This window comes from Oncorhynchus mykiss, chromosome 28 (genome assembly GCF_057628025.1).
Source record: "Oncorhynchus mykiss isolate SJ-2025 chromosome 28, ASM5762802v1, whole genome shotgun sequence".
NCBI lineage: Eukaryota > Metazoa > Chordata > Actinopteri > Salmoniformes > Salmonidae > Oncorhynchus > Oncorhynchus mykiss.
In genome coordinates this window covers 31,056,457-31,078,522 of record NC_143049.1, presented here as the reverse complement: position 1 = coordinate 31,078,522, position 22,066 = coordinate 31,056,457, and the positions used below count along the sequence as shown (strand labels likewise).

Below are 22,066 nucleotides of genomic sequence, written 5' to 3'. Positions count from 1 at the left end.
TGTCCCTCTGTCCCGAGCAGCTGTCCCTCTGTCCCGAGCAGCTGTCCCTCTGTCCCGAGCAGCTGTCCCTCTGTCCCGAGCAGCTGTCCCTCTGTCCCGAGCAGCTGTCCCTCTGTCCCGAGAAGCTGCCCCTCTGTCCCAAGCAGCCCCTCCGTCCAGTGGGGTCATTGAGAGGGGTGGGCATGGTGAGTAAGCCACGGAGGCGGACAATAAGGCGGACTAAGACAATGGCGAAGTGGGGTCCGCGTCCCGCGCCAGAGCCGCCACCGCGGACAGACGCCCACCCAGACCCTCCCCTATAGGTCAAGGTTTTGCGGCCGGAGTCCGCACCTTTGGGGGGGGGGTACTGTCACGTTCTGACCTCTATTTCCTTTGTGTTGTATTTATTTAGTATGGTCAGGGCGTGAGTTGGGTGGGCAGTCTATGTTTGTTTTTCTATGTTGTGGGGCAGTTCTATGTTTTCGGCCTAGTATGGTTCTCAATCAGAGGCAGGTGTCATTAGTTGTCTCTGATTGAGAATCATACTTAGGTAGCCTGGGTTTCACTGTGTGTTTGTGGGTGATTGTTCCTGTTTTTGTGTTTGCACCAGACAGGGCTGTTTTGAGTTCTCACGTTTCTTGTTTTTTCGTTAGTTTGTTCATGTATAGTGTCGTCAATAAATTACAATGAACAACCACCACGCTGCGCTTTGGTCCGCCTCTACTTCACAAGAAGAGAATCGTTACAAAAAGGGATAACGAATCCAGTTGTTTGTGTCATCCGAAAGTACCTGCGTAATTGTGCACCCAACTTCAGTGCTTCGCTATATCACATTTGACATTGTCCGTAGGCGTGAGTTCATTTGCACACAAAATCATGGAAAGACCTGTTTGTTGTCCTTGTTAATGCAGACAGAGAAGAGCTCCAACTTCTTATTCATAGCTTCAATTTTGTTCTGTACATTGAATATAGTTGCAGAGAGTTGCTGTAATCCTAGATTCTGATCATTCAGGCGAGGGGAAAAAACATCACCCAGATAGGCCAGTCCTGTGAGAAACTCATCAGTCAAGTGGTCAGACAAGTGGAAATGATGGTCAGTAAAGAACTTGCAAATGTAAAAAAAACGTGTCAATACTTTGCCCCTTGATAACCATCGCACTTCTGTATGTTGTAAAAGCGTTACATGGTCGCTGCCCATCATATCATTGCATAGTGCAGAAAATACACGAGAGTTCAGGGGCATTGCTTTAACAAAGTTAACCATTTTCACTGTTCCCGGGTTTAAGTCTCCTGGCCTTCACATGGCCATTTATGATTCACCAAAGGATGGGTTTATGTTCATCTCTATATTGTCCAATGGCTGTGTCCCCTACAAAAAGTTGAGTGTCTGTGGTTTCCTTTCAGCATGTCTGTGAATTATGTAAGCCAGCTGTGCAACCGAGTCAAAAGAGCAGGGAACAAGAGTCACCTCATGGGAGAACAGTAATACTGATGAAACACCTCGCAAGCCCTCCTCATCCATCTTAAGCTTTTCATCAGTGTTTTGGCTTGAGGGAGTTATGGTAGGGCTGACTTAAGACAGGAACTTCGGGAGATGACAACACTGTTTTTAAATGTTTTTGCACAATGATTTATTAATTTACCCTCATGATTAAAATTAATTAATTACCTAAATTTAGGTGTCAGGGCATTGGATGGTGCCTTTGCACTGCTTGTGTTTCTCCCAGCACCATTTCAGTGTTGCGGCCCCTTTTCCTAGCAATTTTTTTTTCTCCCCAGCCCAAGATAATTAGTCACCTATTGGTTTGAATGGAAAGTTTGGGTGTTGGAAGCCCAGGAAATGTAGGGAAACCCAAGTTAATAATTAACCCTAGACCTGTGGAAAAACTGTACATCACCAGCCAGAGAAAAGTACTCGATGATGTTGCACATTTCCTAGTACTGCACAGTATACAGGAAGTCAAACCCAGGGCATCCAAACAAGGCCTATTCTAACCAGGGCCCGTTCTAACCAGGGCCCGTCCAAACCAGGGCCCGTCCTAACCAGGGCCCGTCCTAACCAGGGCCCTATGTCTGGACTGTGATTTTCTATGGCTAAATGCATGGCAGTGAGGTCAGTCCCTCCCACACAATACCCCATTCAGTGCCCAGTGTCGGTAACCTCTTTATGTAGCACTAGGTACGGGTGCCTCTCCGGTTTCCTCCTCGGGAGCGTTCCTCCGGTCAGATGAGCCTCGGATTCTCGCCTCTTGTGAAACACGAGCTTATAATTTTGGGCTCATAATTTCCACTCTGTCTGCGTGTCGTGCATTTGGTTTGAAATGAAAAATACACACAGCCAACAGTGCCTTGGTCTGTCGTGGATAGAAATACAGGTTCTGGTGACACACTGAAAGCTCACAGAATCCTTTTTTTAGACCCAACTGGATGTAGGATGTTGTGCCCTTATTGCACATTCCCACAAAATCCAATTTAACTGAGAAATATAGTTCACTCTGCAGAAGCATCAAAGACAGTTTATCGACTAAGCATTAGCATTTGTCTCACAGTATATTACATAGTAAAGCAGTGTGATGGTCTACATGTCCTAAGGGAAATCTTTTCAGCCATAATCTCCTTTATTTTCAGACCTGAGCTAAACTGAAATCTATGCAACACTTTGTTTTGTCAGCACTTTTAAAATGTACATACAGTGGGGCAAAAAAGTATTTAGTCAGCCACCAATTGTGCAAGTTTTCCCACTTAAAAAAATGAGAGAAGCCTGTAATTTTCATCATAGGTACACTTCAACTATGACAGACAAAATTAGAAGAAAAAAAATCCAGAAAATCACATTGTAGGATTTTTAATGAATTTATTTGCAAATTATGGTGGAAAATAAGTATTTGGTCACCTACAAACAAGCAAGATTTCTGGCTCGCACAGACCTGTAACTTCTTCTTTAAGAGGCTCCTCTGTCCTCCACTCGTTACCTGTATTAATGGCACCTGTTTGAACTTGTTATCAGTATAAAAGACACATGTCCACAACCTCAAACACTCCAAACTCCACTATGGCCAAGACCAAAGAGCTGTCAAAGGACACCAGAAACAAAATTGTAAACCTGCACCGGGCTGGGAAGACTGAATCTGCAATAGGTAAGCAGCTTGGTTTGAAGAAATCAACTGTGGGAGCAGTTATTAGGACATGGAAGACATACAAGACCACTGATAATCTCCCTCGATCTGGGGTTCCACGCAAGATCTCACCCCGTGGGGTCAAAATGATCACAAGAATGGTGAGCAAAAATCCCAGAACCACACGGGGGGACCTAGTGAATGACCTGCAGAGAGCTGGGACCAAAGTAACAAAGCCTACCATCAGTAACACACTATGCCGCCAGGGACTCAAATCCTGCAGTGCCAGACATGTCCCCCTGCTTAAGCCAGTACATGTCCAGGCCCGTCTGAAGTTTGCTAGAGAGCATTTGGATGATCCAGAAGAAGATTGGGAGAATGTCGTATGGTCAGATGAAACCAAAATATAACTTTTTGGTAAAAACTCAACTCGTCGTGTTTGGAGGACAAAGAATGCTGAGTTGCATCCAAAGAACATACCTATTGTGAAGCATGGGGGTGGAAACATCCTGCTTTGGGGCTGTTTATCTGCAAAGGGACCAGGATGACTGATCTGTGTAAAGGAAAGAATGAATGGGGCCATGTATCGTGAGATTTTGAGTGAAAACGTCCTTCCATCAGCAAGGGCATTGAAGATGAAACGTCATTCAGCATGACAATGATCCCAAACACACTGCCCTGGCAACGAAGGAGTGGCTTCGTAAGAAGCATTTCAAGGTCCTGGATTGGCCTAGCCAGTCTCCAGATCTCAACCCCATAGAAAATCTTTGGAGGGAGTTGAAAGTCCGTGTTGCCCAGCAACAGCCCCAAAACATCACTGCTCTAGAGGAGATCTGCATGGAGGAATGGGCCAAAATACCAGCAACAGTGTGTGGAAACCTTGTGAAGACTTACAGAAAACGTTTAACCTCTGTCATTGCCAACAAAGGGTATATAACAAAGTATTGAGATAAACTTTTGTTATTGACCAAATACTTATTTTCCACCATAATTTGCAAATAAATTCATTAAAAATCCTACAATGTGATTTTCTGGATTTTTTTTTCTCATTTTGTCTGTCATAGTTAGTGTACCTATGATGAAAATTACAGGCCTCTCTCATATTTTTAAGTGGGAGAACTTGCACAATTGGTGGCTGACTAAGTACTTTTTTGCCCCACTGTAGATAATGAGTTTATGAAGGGTGTGTCTTTGATTGCATCATGCACATACACTACCATTCAAATGTTTGGGGTCACTTAGAAATGTCCTTGTTTTCCATGAAAACATTACATGAAATTAATTGCAAAATGAATAGGAAATATAGTCAAGACATTGACAAGGTTTTAAATAATGATTTTTAATTGAAATAATAATTGTGTCCTTCAAACTTTGCTCTCGTCAAAGAATCCTCCATTTGCAGCAATTACAGCCTTGCAAACCTTTGGCGTTCTAGTTTTCAATTTGTTGAGGTAATCTGAAGAGATTTCACCCCATGCTTCCTGAAGCACCTCCCACAAGTTGGATTGGCTTGATGGGCACTTCTTACGTACCATACGGTCAAGCTGCTCCCACAACAGCTCAATAGGGTTAAGATCCGGTGACTGTGCTGGCCACTCCACTATAGACAGAATACCAGCTGACTGCTTCTTCCCTAAATAGTTCTTGCATAGTTTGGAGCTGTGCTTTGGGTCATTGTCCTATTGTAGGAGGAAATTGGCTCCTATTAAGCGCCGTCCACAGGCTATGGCATGGCGTTACAAAATGGAGTGATAGACTTCCTTCTTCAAGACCCCTTTTACCCTGTACACATCTCCCAATTTGCCACCACCAAAGCACCCTCAGACCATCACATTGCCTCCACCATGCTTGACAGATGGCGTCAAGCAATCCTCCAGCATCTATACATTTTTTCTGCATCTCACAAATGTTCTTCTTTGTGATCCGAACTCCTCAAACTTAGATTTGTCTGTCCATAACACTTTTTTCCAATCTTCCTCTGTCCAGTGTCTGTTCTTTTGCCCATCTTAATCATTTATTTTTATTGGCCAGTCTGAGATATGGCTTTTTCTTTGCAACTCTGCCTAGAAGGCCAGCATCCCGGAGTCGCCTCTTCACTGTTGACGTTGAGACTGGTGTTTTGTGGGTACTATTTAATGAAGCTGCCAGTTGAAGACTTGTGAGGTGACTGTTTCTCAAACTAGACACATTATTGTACTTGTCCTCTTGCTCAGTTGTGCACCGGGGCCTCCCACTCCTCTTTCTATTCTGGTTAGAGACAGTTTGTGCTGTTCTGTGAAGGGAGTAGTACACAGCGTTGTACGAGATCTTCAGTTCTTTGCAGTTTCTCGCATGGAATAGCCTTCATTTGTCAGAACAAGATTAGACTCTGTTTCTGGCCATTTTGAGCCTGTAATCGAACCCACAAATGCTGATGCTCCAGATACTCAACTAGTCTAAAGAAGGCCAGTTTTATTGCTTCTTTAATTAGCACAACCGTTTTCAGCTGTGCTAACATAAATGCAAAAGGGTTTTCTAATGATCATTTATCCTTTTAAAGTGATAAACTTGGATTAGCTAACACAACGTGCCATTGGAACACGAGTGATGGTTGCTGATAATGGGCCTCTGTACGCCTATGTAGTCATTCCATAAAAAATCAGCCGTTTCCAGCTACAATAGTAATTTACAACATTAACAATGTCTACACTGTATTTCTGACCAATTTGATGTTATTATAATGGACATTTTTTTTTCTTTTAAAACAAGGACATTTCTAAGTGACCCCGAACTTTTGAATGGTAGTGTATTTACTGAGCTCTGGCTTGTTGATGTATCAAGGACTCAAGGGCCATGTAATATGTTGGAACACATACTGATCTCACTCTCTCTCTCTCGCTATCCTCTCTCTCTCTCTCGCTATCCTCTCTCTTTTCCTCCCCCAGTCCTCTTCCTCCTCCCAGGAGCTCTTGCACCAGCTGCCCTTCCAGCCCACGGCAGATGAGCTTCATTTCCTGTTTAAACACTTCCGGAGCACAGAGAGTGTAGCGGACGAGGAGGGGCAGCCCTCACCCCCCGTGAGGCTCCGCTCCCGCAGTCTCAGGTAGGCACACCCACCAATCAGATCACCAACACCCTTAAAGGGATAGTTCACCCCAAAATAAAACATTTATAGGATGTTTTCACACCTCGAAGGTAATCACATATCAAGAAGTCCTATTCTGGAATGAGGTCAACACATTTTTCCTAATGTTCGGACAAGACGTATTTTCATTGGGAAAATGTACTTTGCTGAAATTGCTTTGACTACTTTTATTTATGAAGTACAGTAACTTCTTACTTATTGGCTTTATCTCAATCACAGTACTTCCTTTGACAAACATTTGTGTGGATTCTTATCTGTGCATAGAGGTGAAGGCTTTTCTATTGACTTTGCATAAGCTATTGAATACCAAGATTGTTGACTTCATCCAGCCATCCAGGCTCTGTTTGCATAATAGTGTTTATGTTCCTACATAATGGTGTCTCCTAGTCAATTAGTCACCCCTCATTAAAACACAGACGTGTCTCTGACCCATCTGGTTCTCGTGGTGGTTAGAAAGAGGCAGTTGTACAGGCGTTAGGAGTGTCTGTGAGAGTTCTGCTGTGCTTTGATGTGGTCAGGTTTCCTGTGACGTGTACTGCGTGGGCCACAGACCGGCCTGTGCTTGATAGAAATATAGGGCAGATTTTAGTCAACAGGCCACCAAAGTTTCGTGGCCATTATACGTAGCATTTTAACTAGACAGTGCTATGAGAGCAACCAGTCTCTCACAAACATGATCATATGACAACAAATGTACATACAAAGGAGCCCGCTGTTACATTTGTAAACATACAGTTGAAGTCGTAAGTTTACATACACCTTAGCCAAATAGATTTAAACTCAGATTTTCACAATTCCTGACATTTAATCCTATAAAAAATTCCCTGTCTTAGGTCAGTTAGGATCACCACTTTATTTGAAGAATGTGAAATGTCAGAATAATAGTAGAGAGAAGGATTTATTTCAGCTTTTATTTCTTTCAACACATTCCTAGTGGGTCAGAAGTTCATATACATTCAATTAGTATTTGGTAGGATTGCCTTTAAGTTGTTGAACTTGGGTCAAACGTTTTGGGTAGCCTTCCATAAACTTCCCACACTAAGTTGGGTGAATTTTGGCCCGTTTCTCCTGACAGCTGGTGTAACTGAGTCAGGTTCGTAGGCCTCCTTGCTCACAAACACTTTTTCAGTTCTTCCCACAAATGTTCTATAGGATTGAGGTCAGGGCTTTGTGATGGCCACTCCAATACCTTGACTTTGTTGTCCTTAAGCCATTTTGAGACATTATTTAACAAAATGAAGAGAATTTTTAATGCCGTTCAGATTCATTTCAAACAAGGCAAATGGTTATATTACGCAGTTGGTCTTTGGCGTGACCTAGAAATAACTGTCTGGACAACTGTTGATATTTTTTAAAGCTGCAGTATATAACTTGTTGGGCAACCTGACCAAATTCACATAGAAATGTGAGTTATAGATCTGTCATTCTCATTGAAAGCAAGTATAAGAAGCGGTAGATCTGTTCTATGTGTGCTATTTCTATGCTTCCTGTTAAGTTTAGTTTTTGTGTCTTTCACTTTGGGTTTTGTACACCAGCTTCAAACTGCTGAAAATACAATATTTAGGGTTATGGATAATATATTTCACAGTGGTTTTAGATGGTACAATGATCATCTAAACAATGACTTCTTGTTTTGTCACATTAACTATTAGAATGTTAGCAACCAGGAAATGGCAGAGGGATTTCTGCATTTTGCACCTTTTTAAAGGTTAACGGGATGATGAAGAGACTGCCCTGATTTATTAAGGGGGAGCCCTACACTCCTGGGCACCCATGTAATCAAACCCAAGTGAAGACAACAAGTGTGGTCATGACTACATAACTGTTGAACTAAACTTCGCCATAAGTGGCATTTGATGTTTTTTTGTGCTTACCGGTACTTTTGAATTTCTACTCTGTTTGAAAGTTCTAATAGTCATAACGATAAGATTATTGGACTGTGATTGTATTGTCTTCCTCCAGCCCTGGTCGGACATGCGGCACCTTTGACAATGAGATTGTAATGATGAATCACGTTTACAAAGAGCGCTTTCCGAAGGTAGGTGTTATTTCCTGACTCTCCACACTGCTTTTCCTAGCACATCAATAGATTCATCATGTACACTTCTCTTCTAAATACGTTCATCTTGTTTACTTTTATATTTCACTTTGATCTGCTTCTCCACATTTTTCTTACGTTACAGCCTTATTCTGAAATGGATTCAATTGTTTTTTTCCCTCATCAATCTACACACACTACCCCATAATGACAAAGCAAAAACCGGTTTTTAGAAATGTTTTGAAATATAACAAATTTAATAAAAGGAAATAAACCATTTACATAAGTATTCAGACCCTTTACTCAGTACTTTGTTGAAGCACCTTTGGCAGCGATTACAGCCTCGAGTCTTTTGGTGTATGAGGCTACAAGCTTGGCAGGTCTCACCAGAGATGTTTGATCGGGTTCAAGTCCAGGCTCTGGCTGCGCCACTCAAGGACATTCGGGGACTTGTCCCGTAACCACTCCTGTGTTGTCTTGGCTGTGTGCTTAGGGTGAACCTTTGCCCCAGTCTGAGGTCCTGAGCACTCTGGAGCATGTTTTCATCAAGGATCTCTCTGTACTTTGCTCCGTTAATCTTTTACGTTTATCCTGACTAGTCTCCCAGTACCTGGCGCTGATTAACATCCCCACAGCATGATGCTGCCACCACCAAGAAAGCTAAGGTAATGGAGCTAAACAACTATCGCCCCGTAGCACTCACCGTCATCATGAAGTGCTTTGAGAGACTAGTCGAGGATCATATCACCTCCACCCTACCTGACACCCTAGGCCCACTCCAATTTGCTTACCGCCCCAATAGGTCCACAGACGACGCAATCGCAATCACACTGCACACTGTCCTAACCCATCTGGACAAAAGGAATACCTATGTAAGAATGCTGTTCATCGATTTACAGCTCAGCATTTAACACCATAGTACCCTCCAAACTCGTCATTAAGCTAGAGACCCTGGGTCTCGACTCCTCCCTGTGCAACTGGGTCCTGGACTTTCTGACCGGCTTCCCCCAGGTGGTGAGCGTAGGAAACATCTCCACCCGCTGATCCTCAACAGACGCACAAGGGTGCGTTCTCAGCCCTCTAGTGTACTCCCTTTTCACCCATGACTGCGTGGCCATGCACGCCTCCAACTCAATCATCAAGTTTTCAGACAACACTGCAGTGGTAGGCTTGATTACCAACAACGACGAGACAGCCTACAGGGAGGAGGTGAGGGCCCTCGGAGTGTGGTGTCAGGAAAATAACCTCACACTCAACGTCAACAAAACAAAGGAGATGATCGCAGACTTCAGGAAACAGCAGAGGGAGCAGCCCCCTATCCACATCGACGGGGCAGTAGTGGAGATGGTTGAAAGTTCCTCGGCGTACACATCATGGACAAACTGAAATGGTCCACCCGTACAGACAGCGTGGTGAAGAAGGCGCAACAGTGCCTCTTCAACCTCAGGAGGCTGAAGAAATTTGGCTTGTCACCGAAAACACTCACAAACTTTTACAGATGCACAATTGAGAGCATCCTGTCGGGCTGTATCACCCACAGCCTGGTACGGCAACAGCTCCGCCCGCAACCATAAGGCTCTCCAGAGGGTAGTGAGGTCTGCACAACGCATCACCGGGGGCAAACTACCTGCCCTCCAGGACATCTACACCACCCGATGTCACAGGAAGGCCATAAAGATCATCAAGGACAACAACCACCCGAGCCACTGCCTGTTCACCCCGTTATCATCCAGAAGGTGAGGTCAGTACAGGTGCATCAAAGCTGGGACCGAGAGACTGAAAAACAGATTCTATCTCAAGGCCATCAGACTGTTAAACAGCCATCACTAACATTGAGTGGCTGCTGCCAACACACTGACTCAATCTCTAGCCACTTGAATAATTACAAATTGGATGTAAAAAATGTCGTTTTAAACAACGCCTCTTTATATAATACCCTACATTACTCATCTCATATGTATTTACTGTACTCTATACCATCTACTGCATCTTGTAAATGCCGCACGCCATCGCTCATCCATATATTTACATGTACATATACTTATTAATTCCTTTACACTTGTGTGTATATAAGGTAGTTGTTGTGAAATTGTTAGATTACTTGTTAGATATTATTGCACGGTCGGAACTAGAAGCACAATAATTTCGCAACACTCGCATTAACATCTGTTCACCATGTTTATGTGGCCAATAACATTTGATTTGATTTGACCATGCTTCACCGTGAGGATGGTGCCAGATTTCCTCCAGACGTGTCGCTTGGCTTTCAGGCCAAAGAGTTCAATCTTGGTTTCATCAGACCAGAGAATGTTGTTTCTCATGGTCTGAGAGTTCTTTAGGTTCCCTTTGGCAAACTCCAAGCGGGCTGTCATGTGCCTTTTACTGAGCAGTGGCTTCCATCTGACCACTCTACCATAAAGGCCTGATTGGTGGAGTGCTGCAGAGATGGTTGTTCTTCCATCTCCACAGAATAACTCTGGATATCTGTCAGAGAGACCATTGGGTACTTGCTTACCTCCCTGACCAAGGCCCTTCCCCCCCGATTGCTCAGTTTGGCCGGGCAGCCAGCTCTAGGAAGAGTCTTGGTGGTTCCAAACTTCTTCCATTACGAATGATGGGGGCCATTGTGTTCTTGGGGACCTTCAATGCTGCAGACATTTTTTGACACCCTTCCCCAGATCTGTGCCTCGACACAATCCTGTCTCGGAGCTCTATGGACTATGAATTCCTCTATGAATTCCTTCAACCTCATGGCTTGGTTTTTGCTCTGTTTTTGCTCCACTGTGAACTGTGGGATCTTTATATAGATAGGTGTGTGCCTTTTCAAAATAATGTCCAATCAATTGAATTTACCACTGGTGAACCAATCAAGTTGTCGAAACATCAAGGATGATCAATGGATACAGGATGCACCTGAGCTCAATTTCGAGTCTCATCGCAAAGGGTCTAAATAATTATGTAAATAAGGTATTTCTGTTTTACATGTTTTGTACATTATGAGGAATTGTGTGTAGGTTGATGAGGAAAAAAATCTAATTTTACCCAAGGCTGTAACGTAACACAATGTGGAAAAAGGGAAGAGTTCTGAATAATTTCTGAATGCACTGTATTTGTGAAATGCACTTTAGATCAAGTTTATCATAAAATGTAATGTGATTTTCCAGGCAACAGCCCAGATGGAAGGGCGTCTGCTGGACATCCTTGCCGACTGCTCCCCAAACAGCAACCTGCCCCTGGCTGACGGCGTGCTGGGCTTCATCCAGCACCAGCTAGTAGAGCTGGCCAGAGATTGCCTAGACAAGTCCCAGATGGGCCTGGTCACCTCACGCTACTTCATAGAGCTACAGGAGAACCTGGAGAAGCTACTGCATGAGGTAGGCTGAATTTTTTTGGGACTAAGCTAAAGTATAATGCAGTATACAGTTGAAGTCGGAAGTTTACATACACTTAAGTTGTAGTCATTAAAACTAGTTTTTCAACCACTCCACAAATTTCTTGTTAACAAACTATAGTTTTGGCAAGGCGGTTGGGGCATCTACTTTGTGCATGACACAAGTAATTTTTCCAGCAATTGTTTACAGACAGTGAAATAATCACAATTCCAGTGGGTCAGAAGTTTACATACACTAAGTTGACTGTGCCTTTAAACAGCTTGGAAAATTGTCATGGCTTTAGAAGATTCTGATAGGCTAATTTACATCATTTGAGTCAATTGGAGGTGGACCTGTGGATGTATTTCAAGGCCTACCTTCAAACTCAGTGACTCTTTGCTTGACATCATGGGAAAATCCAAAGAAATCAGCCAAGACCTCAGAAAAAAATTGTAGACCACAAGTCTGGTTCATCCTTGGGAGCAATTTCCAAATGTCTGAAGGTACCATGTTCATCTGTACAAACAATAGTACGTAAGTATAAACACCATGGGACCACGCAGCCGTCATCACTCAGGAAGGAGACGCGTTCTGTCTCCTAGAGATGAACGTATTTTGGTGCGAAAAGTGTAAATCAATCCCAGAACAACAGCAAAGGATGCTGGAGGAAACGGGTACAAAAGTATCTACAGTGCCTTGCGAAAGTATTCGGCCTCCTTGAACTTTGCGACCTTTTGCCACATTTCAGGCTTCAAACATAAAGATATAAAACTGTATTTTTTTGTGAAGAATCAACAACAAGTGGGACACAATCATGAAGTGGAACGACATTTATTGGATATTTCAAACTGTTTTAACAAATCAAAAACTGAAAAATTGGGCGTGCAAAATTATTCAGCCCCTTTACTTTCAGTGCAGCAAACTCTCTCCAGAAGTTCAGTGAGGATCTCTGAATGATCCAATGTTGACCTAAATGACTAATGATGATAAATACAATCCACCTGTGTGTAATCAAGTCTCCGTATAAATGCACCTGCACTGTGATAGTCTCAGAGGTCCGTTAAAAGCGCAGAGAGCATCATGAAGAACAAGGAACACACCAGGCAGGTCCGAGATACTGTTGTGAAGAAGTTTAAAGCCGGATTTGGATACAAAAAGATTTCCCAAGCTTTAAACATCCCAAGGAGCACTGTGCAAGCGATAATATTGAAATGGAAGGAGTATCAGACCACTGCAAATCTACCAAGACCTGGCCGTCCCTCTAAACTTTCAGCTCATACAAGGAGAAGACTGATCAGAGATGCAGCCAAGAGGCCCATGATCACTCTGGATGAACTGCAGAGATCTACAGCTGAGGTGGGAGACTCTGTCCATAGGACAACAATCAGTTGTATATTGCACAAATCTGGCCTTTATGGAAGAGTGGCAAGAAGAAAGCCATTTCTTAAAGATATCCATAAAAAGTGTAGTTTAAAGTTTGCCACAAGCCACCTGGGAGAAACACCAAACATGTGGAAGAAGGTGCTCTGGTCAGATGAAACCAAAATTGAACTTTTTGGCAACAATGCAAAACGTTATGTTTGGCGTAAAAGCAACACAGTTCATCACACTGAACACACCATCCCCACTGTCAAACATGGTGGTGGCAGCATCATGGTTTGGGCCTGCTTTTCTTCAGCAGGGACAGGGAAGATGGTTAAAATTGATGGGAAGATGGATGGAGCCAAATACAGGACCATTCTGGAAGAAAACCTGATGGAGTCTGCAAAAGACCTGAGACTGGGACGGAGATTTGTCTTCCAACAAGACAATGATCCAAAACATAAAGCAAAATCTACAATGGAATGGTTCAAAAATAAACATATCCAGGTGTTAGAATGGCAAGTCAAAGTCCAGACCTGAATCCAATCGAGAATCTGTGGAAAGAACTGAAAACTGCTGTTCACAAATGCTCTCCATCCAACCTCACTGAGCTCGAGCTGTTTTGCAAGGAGGAATGGGAAAAAAATTCAGTCTCTCGATGTGCAAAACTGATAGAGATATGTCCCAAGCGACTTACAGCTGTAATCGCAGCAAAAGGTGGCGCTACAAAGTATTAACTTAAGGGGGCTGAATAATTTTGCACACCCAATTTTTCAGTTTTTGATTTGTTAAAAAAGTTTGAAATATCCAATAAATGTCGTTCCACTTCATGATTGTGTCCCACTTGTTGTTGATTCTTCACAAAAAAATACAGTTTTATATCTTTATGTTTGAAGCCTGAAATGTGGCAAAAGGTTGCAAAGTTCAAGGGGGCCGAATACTTTCGCAAGGCACTGTATATCCACAGTAAAACGAATCCAATATCGAATAACCTGAAAGGCCGCTCAGCAAGGAAGACGCTCCAAAACCGCCATAAAAGAGCCAGACTACAGTTTACAATTGCACATGGGGACAAAGATCGTACTTTTTGGAGAAATGTCCTCAGGTCTGATGAAACAAAAATAGGACTGTTTACCCATAATGACCATCGTTATGTTTGGAGGAAAAAGGGGGAGGCTTGCAAGCCGAAGAACACCATCCCAACCGTGAAGCACGGGGGTGGCAGCATCATGTTGTGGGGGTGCTTTGCTGCAGGAGGGACTGGTGCACTTCACAAAATAGATGGAATCATGAGGTAAGAAAATGATGTGGATATATTGAAGCAACATCTCAAGACATCAGTCAGGAAGTTAAATCTTGGTTGCAAATGGGTCTTCCAAATGGACAATGACCCCAAGCATACTTCCAAAGTTCTGCCAAAATGCTTAAGGACAAAAGTCAAGGTATTGGAGTGGCCATCACAAAGCCCTGACCTCAATCCTATAGAAAATGTGTGGGCGAGCAAGGAGGCCTACAAACCTGACTCAGTTACACCAGCTCTGTCAGGAAGAATGGGCCAAAATTCCCCCAACTTATTCTGGGAAGCTTGTGGAAGGCTACCCAAAACGTTTGACCCAAGTTAGACAATTTAAAGGCAATCCTACCATATTTGAATTGAGTATGTAAACTTCTGACCCACTGGGAATGTGATGAATGAAATGAAAGCTGAAATCAATCAATATCTTTACTATTATGACATTTCACATTCTCCAAATAAAGTGGGGATCCTAACTGACCTAAAACTGATTTTTTTACTCAGATTGAATGTCAGGAATTGTGAAAAACTGAGTTTAAATGTATTTGGCTAAGGTGTATGTAAACTTCCGACTTACTGTATACAGTATGCACAAGGTAGCCTCTCATCGATTTACTCGAGTGTACTCAAATGGAACTTATAGGCACTTTCAAATTGCTGTGGTCTGAGGAGCTCTGCCATTTCTATTGGCTTTCTACTGAATGAGTCAGCTAAAAGTCTCATTCAGTGTGTTCGAATGTTCAATGAAAATTGCCTCCAATGTCCTCAGAGTTGTATTTTTGTGTTGGACTTTGATAGGTTCTCACAGTGCTAGGATTCTAATCTAGACTACTAGTCAGCGCCGGTGCAATTACCATTTTACATTAGATGGATCTCTCCAGTCTTGCTTGTGATTGTGTAACTAGGGCTTATTACGTCACAATGCTTGACCATTGCTTTACATACAATGGCTTGCCCTTATGTTCTGCTTTGTTAGAGCTTTTTGGCTGAGTTTTTCCCTGTAGTTAATGTAAACTATGAAAGTATGGGCATTCGTTTTTTCAAATATAGGATGCACTCAGAGTTTAAGAACATTGTGTAATGGCCGTTGGTGGAAGAAGGTGAGGACCAAGGTGCAGCGTGGTACATGTTCATCTTTATTTATAAATTGAACACTGAATGAAAAAACAACAAAAGAGAATGAACGAAGCCGAAACAGTTCTGTCTGGTACAGAATACAAAAACAGAAAACAACTACCCACAAACACAGGTGGGAACAGAGTACCTAAGTATGGTTCTCAATCAGAGACAACGATTGACAGCTGCATCTGATTGGGAACCATACCAGGCCAAACACATAGAAATACAACACAGAGAACAAAACAGAATGAAAAACATAGAATGCCCACCCCAACTCACACCCTGACCAAACCAAAATAGACATAAAAAGGAACTAAGGTCAGGACGTGACAGTACCCCCCCAAAGGTGCGGACTCCGACCGCAAAACCTGAACCTATAGGGGAGGGTCTGGGTGGGCATTTCATCGCGGTGGCGGCTCTGGTGCGGGTCGTAGACCCCACTCCACCTTAGTCTTGGCCCACTTAGGCGGCGCCTCTGGAGTGGCGACCCTCGCCTCCGACCCCGAACTGGGGACCCTTACAGCGGGCCCTGAATAGGAGGGAGACTCTGGCGGCGCTAGACAGGAGGGAGACTCTGGCGGCGCCGGACAGGCGGGAGACTTGGTTCTGGGAGCAGGCACAGGACTCACCAGGCTGGGGAGACCTACAGGCGGCCTCTTTCTTGGCCGAGGCACCGGATGCACTGGGCCGTGGAGGCGCACTGGAGGTCTCGAGCACCGAGCCTGCACAACCTGTCCTGGCTGGATAACCCCTGTAGCCCGGCAAGTGCGGAGAGTTGGAACAGGCCGCACTGGGCTGTGCTGGCGAACGGGGACACTGTGCGTAGGGCTGATGCCGTATAACCCGGGCCGAGGAGACGCACTGGAGACCAGATGCGCTGAGCCGGCTTCATCCCTCCTGGGTCAATGCCCACTCTAGCCCGGCCGATTCGAGGAGCTGCGATGTAGCACGCCGGGCTATGAGTGCGCACTGCGGACACCGCATAACACGGTGCTTGCCCGGTCACTCTCTCGCCACGGTAAGCACGGGGAGTTGGCTCAGGTCTCCTCCCTGACTCTGCCAATCTCCCCGTGTGCCCCCCCCCAAAAAAAAAATTCTGGGGCTGCCTCTCGTGCACGTTACCTCGAGCCAATTCCTCGTAGTGTCGCCGCCCGCTCTAGCTGCTTCCAGCTCCTCTTTCGGACGGCGATACTCTCCCGGCTGTGCCCAGGGTCCCTTGCCGTCCAATATTTCCTCCCATGTCCAGGAGTCCATTACACGCTGCTTGGTCCTTTGGTGGTGGGTAGTTCTGTAATGGCCGTTGGTGGAAGAAGGTAAGGACCAAGGTGCAGTGTAGTACGTGTTCATCTTTATTTATGAATTGAACACTGAATGAAAAAACAACAAAAGAGAATGAACGAAACAGTTCTGTCTGGTACAGAATACAAAAACAGAAAACAACTACCCACAAACACAGGTGGGAACAGGCTACCTAAGTATGGTTCTCAATCAGAGACAACGATTGACAGCTGCCTCTGATTGGGAACCATACCAGGCCAAACACATAGAAATACAACACACAGAACAAAACATAGAATGCCCACCCCCTGACCAAACCAAAATAGAGACATTAAAAAGGAACTAAGGTCATTGAGTCATCTTATAATGGGCCAGTTTTTGTCCCAAGGCCTGAAGATGTGCTCTTTCCTAAAAAAGCACCACAGCCTGGACAGAATTACAGTGTTATGCAACCTTGTCATTGAATGTACACTTTGTTGTGCCCTCACATTAGACTGTGTTGCAGGATCCTCAGTACTCCCTGATCCCCTATCACAATCACTTAGTCAAAGCAGCGAGTTAGTAGAACATCGTAAATTGGACTTTTCAAAAAGTTAATTCTCACGCCTGGATACTCAGGCTTAAAAATGGTGCAGTATAATTGTAAGTGAATGGCACATTTCAGGCACATAACCTGTCTCTATCTGTGTTGTTTTGTCTTGGTCATCAGGCGTACGAGAGGTCCGAGAGCAAGGAGGTGACCGTCATCATTAAGCTGGTGAAGAAGATCCTCATCATCATCTCCAGGCCAGCCAGGTTACTGGAATGTCTGGTAAGATTCACAGTCTCTTTCAGGAAGTTGTGCTCCTAAAGCAATTGCCAACCAACACAACTAATATGATACAGTACGGCCATGATGCTTTTTGCCCAGTCTCTATGATGTTAATTATTTTTCATAGGTTAAGTACATTGTAGTGTTAAGTTCTCCACCACGGAATGTACTTGATAGCTTGTTACAGGGTTATAACACTGTAATAACCCTGGTTTATATATACTTATCTATTTAATGTAAATTATGATAATAATAACCTATATTCCTCTTGGCTTTTCACCCCAATAGGAGTTTGACCCGGAGGAGTTCCTTCATCGTCTGGAGGCAGCCGAGGGCCACGCCAAGGTGGGCCAGGTCATCAAGACGGACATCCCGCGCTACATCATCAGCCAGCTGGGCCTCACCAGAGACCCTCTGGAAGGTACAGTACCACAGGGCTTCCTCATCCTATTAGAATCCCACAGTGGTTAAAAGAAGGATGGGCCTCACAGATTTATCGAATCTATACATCGGTTAAAGCATGAGCAGTGGGAGCCATTGGAAGGTATCTGTAGGGTTTCCTGAGATGTTTCCGTCTTACCCTCGCAACCCCGTGGACCGGTTCGTACCAAAAACATTCTCCATTCAGGCTTCAAAGGCGTCGATTTCCCTCATAACTAGATTTAAAGGCAAGAAGGGGAGGAAACGGACAACATATGCATACTTCCTTAATGAAACACACTTTACCACTTAGGAATGCTAGTCCCATAGGGCACAACAACAGGAAGTAGCATTAACCACTAGCATGATGGTGGAAAATGGTGTTTCATTAAGAAAGTATGCATATCCCCCCCCCCCCCCCTTCTCGCCATTAAATTTGGTTAAGGGGGGAATCGACGCATGTGAAGCCTGAATGGAGAATGTTTAGGCACAAACCGGTCAATACCAGATCAATATCGCCATCTGCCGGCCTTTGGACTATTTCTATTGCTCTTCCTGGTACAAACCAGGGTTGTCTTCCCCTTAAGTTTCCAGGCTCAGTTCAAAAACCAACCACTATCTCTTAATTTGAAGCACTATTGGTTTAGTTGGAAACCTGGCCAAGCGGCTACTTGTTGAAAAGATGCTGCTACTTAGTGATTCTCCCATATTGTCTCCGGCTATAATATGCAATAGATCAACTTGGGATCACACTGAGTTAGAGGGGTGACAGTGCAAGGGTCATGTTCATCAAGGCACGCAACATTTACTACAGAAAATGAAAATGAGTGTCTCGTATTATCCAGGCAGTTTGTTTGTGTTTCCTTCTGTTTGGTGCCGGACCATGGTCTCTCTCCCGCTGTTGTACTGTAGACATGGTCCATCTGGAGCAGACCAGCCCTGGGCACGGAGCGGCCTGTAGAGACACCGACGACACTGAGGTAAGGCAACCAGAAACACTTACAAGTTCAGCCATGATGGTTAGATCATAGTGATGGAACGCGTTGTATTAGCATAGTGTAGAAAGTACTCTATAACTAGCATGTTCCAGAATTGAGTTGGCTTGGCTTTGGATGAGATGAAAAGTCATGAAAGCTCTTTTAAACGTAAACAACTGTGACAGTTACACAGCTTGTTTAGCCGTTTCGGCCTGGCAAATTTGTTTGTGTTCGGGTCAAATAGCTTTGTTCATTCATTTTGTGTCTCAGAACCTGGCAGCCTGCACTCCTTCTCGCAGGAAACCACTAGAGAGCGACTTTGAGACCATCAAGCTCATCAGCAACGGGGCCTATGGGTGAGGAAGAGCTCTTATTTTAGAGCAGTCTCTGTCTTTGAGGAAATGTGAGTGTGCTGAACGCGGAAGTGAAACTGAAAGTGAATGTCTTGAATGTGTGGTGCCATACAGTTGGCTAAAATGGCAGTTTAACATTTCTTCAACAAATGTCACGCCAATGTTTATGACACACTGCCCAAATGCCTGTCCAAATATTGTTAGTGCTGTGAGGACAAATTGCGCCATATTATGTACACCGGTCAAATCGTCTCAGATCTCCACAGTGCCTAGGGGGTAGGGACTAGAGTTTGTTTCTGGAAAGAGATTGTGTTTTACTAGTCTTCATGAAGACTGATTCCCTTCTTTCATTTGCACTGATCTGGAAACAAAGTATGGCAAAAGCAATATGATCGATGCTTACTGATCATGCTCTCTCACATCAGTGCAGAAGAGTTAACTTAATACTGTTATTAAGAAGCAACCTGTCTCTGTCTGTCCCTCGCTCTGTCTGTCCCTCGCTCTGTCTGTCCCTCGCTCTGTCTGTCCCTCGCTCTGTCTGTCCCTCGCTCTGTCTGTCCCTCGCTCTGTCTGTCCCTCGCTCTGTCTGTCCCTCGCTCTGTCTGTCCCTCGCTCTGTCTGTCCCTCGCTCTGTCTGTCCCTCGCTCTGTCTGTCCCTCGCTCTGTCTGTCCCTCGCTCTGTCTGTCTCTCGCTCTGTCTGTCTCTCGCTCTGTCTGTCCCTCGCTCTGTCTGTCTCTCGCTCTGTCTGTCCCTCGCTCTGTCTGTCTCTCGCTCTGTCTGTCCCTCGCTCTGTCTGTCTCTCGCTCTGTCTGTCTCTCGCTCTGTCTGTCCCTCGCTCTGTCTGTCCCTCGCTCTGTCTGTCCCTCGCTCTGTCTGTCCCTCGCTCTGTCTGTCCCTCGCTCTGTCTGTCCCTCGCTCTGTCTGTCTCTCGCTCTGTCTGTCTCTCGCTCTGTCTGTCTCTCGCTCTGTCTGTCTCTCGCTCTGTCTGTCTCTCGCTCTGTCTGTCTCTCGCTCTGTCTGTCTCTCGCTCTGTCTGTCTCTCGCTCTGTCTGTCTCTCGCTCTGTCTGTCTCTCGCTCTGTCTGTCTCTCGCTCTGTCTCTGTCTCTCGCTCTGTCTCTGTCTCTCGCTCTGTCTGTCTGTCTCTCGCTCTGTATGTCTGTCTCTCGCTCTGTATGTCTGTCTCTCGCTCTGTCTGTCTGTCTCTCGCTCTGTCTGTCTGTCTGTCTCTCGCTCTCTGTCTGTCTCTCGCTCTCTGTCTGTCTCTCGCTCTCTGTCTGTCTCTCGCTCTCTGTCTGTCTCTCGCTCTGTTTGTCTCTCGCTCTGTTTGTCTGTCTCTCGCTCTGTCTGTCTCTCGCTCTGTCTGTCTGTCGCTCGCTCTGTCTGTCTGTCTGTCTCTCGCTCGCTCTGTCTGTCTGTCTGTCTCTCGCTCGCTCGCTCGCTCTGTCTGTCTGTCTGTCTCTCGCTCGCTCGCTCTGTCTCGCTCGCTCGCTCTGTCTGTCTGTCTGTCTCGCTCGCTCGCTCTGTCTGTCTCTCGCTCACTCTGTCTGTCTGTCTGTCTCTCGCTCGCTCGCTCTGTCTGTCTCTCGCTCGCTCGCTCTGTCTGTCTGTCTGTCTGTCTGTCTCGCTCGCTCTGTCTGTCTGTCTCTCGCTCGCTCTGTCTGTCGCTCGCTCGCTCGCTCGCTCTGTCTGTCTCGCTCGCTCGCTCTGTCTGTCTGTCTCGCTCGCTCGCTCTGTCTGTCTGTCTCTCGCTCTGTCTGTCTGTCTTTCGCTGTCTGTCTCTCGCTCGCTCTGTCTGTCTCTCGCTCGCTCTGTCTGTCTCTCGCTCGCTCTGTCTGTCTGTCTGTCTCTCGCTCGCTCTGTCTGTCTGTCTCTTGCTCGCTCTGTCTGTCTGTCTGTCTCTCGCTCGCTCTGTCTGTCTCTCGCTCTGCCTGTCTCTCGCTCTGCCTGTCTCTCGCTCGCTCTGTCTCTCTCGCTCTGTCTGTCTCTCGCTCTGTCTGTCTCTCGCTCTGTCTGTCTCTCGCTCTGTCTGTCTCTCGCTCTGTCTGTCTCTCGCTCTGTCTGTCTCTCGCTCTGTCTGTCTGTCTCTCGCTCTGTCTGTCTGTCTCTCGCTCTGTCTGTCTGTCTGTCTCTCGCTCTGTCTGTCTGTCTGTCGCTCGCTCTGTCTGTCTGTCGCTCGCTCGCTCTGTCTGTCTGTCGCTCGCTCTGTCTGTCGCTCGCTCGCTCGCTCTGTCTCTCGCTCGCTCGCTCGCTCTGTCTCTCGCTCGCTCGCTCTGTCTGTCTCTCGCTCTGTCTGTCTGTCTCTCGCTCTGTCTGTCTGTCTCTCGCTCGCTCTGTCTGTCTGTCTGTCTGTCTCTCTGTCTGTCTGTCTCTCTGTCTGTCTGTCGCTCGCTCTGTCTGTCTGTCTGTCTGTCTGTCTGTCTGTCTGTCTGTCTGTCTGTCGCTCGCTCTGTCTGTCTGTCTCTCGCTCGCTCTGTCTGTCTCTCGCTCGCTCTGTCTGTCTCTCGCTCGCTCTGTCTGTCTCTCGCTCGCTCTGTCTGTCTCTTGCTCGCTCGCTCTGTCTCTTGCTCGCTCGCTCTGTCTCTTGCTCGCTCGCTCTGTCTCTTGCTCGCTCGCTCTGTCTCTTGCTCGCTCGCTCTGTCTCTTGCTCGCTCGCTCTGTCGCTCGCTCGCTCTGTCTGTCTGTCTGTCTGTCTGTCTCTCGCTCTGTCTGTCTGTCTCTCGCTCGCTCGCTCTGTCTGTCTGTCGCTCGCTCGCTCGCTCTGTCTGTCTGTCTGTCTGTCGCTCGCTCTGTCTGTCTCTCTCGCTCTGTCTGTCTGTCTCTCT

General features: G+C 45.6%; 1 protein-coding gene across 2 annotated transcripts in view; it reads left to right on the top strand.

Annotated features, from left to right (window-relative positions):
- mast3a (microtubule associated serine/threonine kinase 3a) overlaps positions 1-22,066 on the top strand; it is a 65,114-nt gene that overhangs the window by 23,187 nt on the left and 19,861 nt on the right. For both annotated transcript variants that reach the window (XM_021589814.3, XM_021589813.3), the window contains 7 exons: positions 6,020-6,177; positions 8,182-8,257; positions 11,422-11,631; positions 17,391-17,492; positions 17,781-17,913; positions 18,825-18,892; positions 19,160-19,245. In XM_021589814.3, the coding sequence (XP_021445489.3) occupies positions 6,020-6,177; positions 8,182-8,257; positions 11,422-11,631; positions 17,391-17,492; positions 17,781-17,913; positions 18,825-18,892; positions 19,160-19,245 (833 nt within the window). The remainder of the gene's footprint in view (positions 1-6,019; positions 6,178-8,181; positions 8,258-11,421; positions 11,632-17,390; positions 17,493-17,780; positions 17,914-18,824; positions 18,893-19,159; positions 19,246-22,066) is intronic.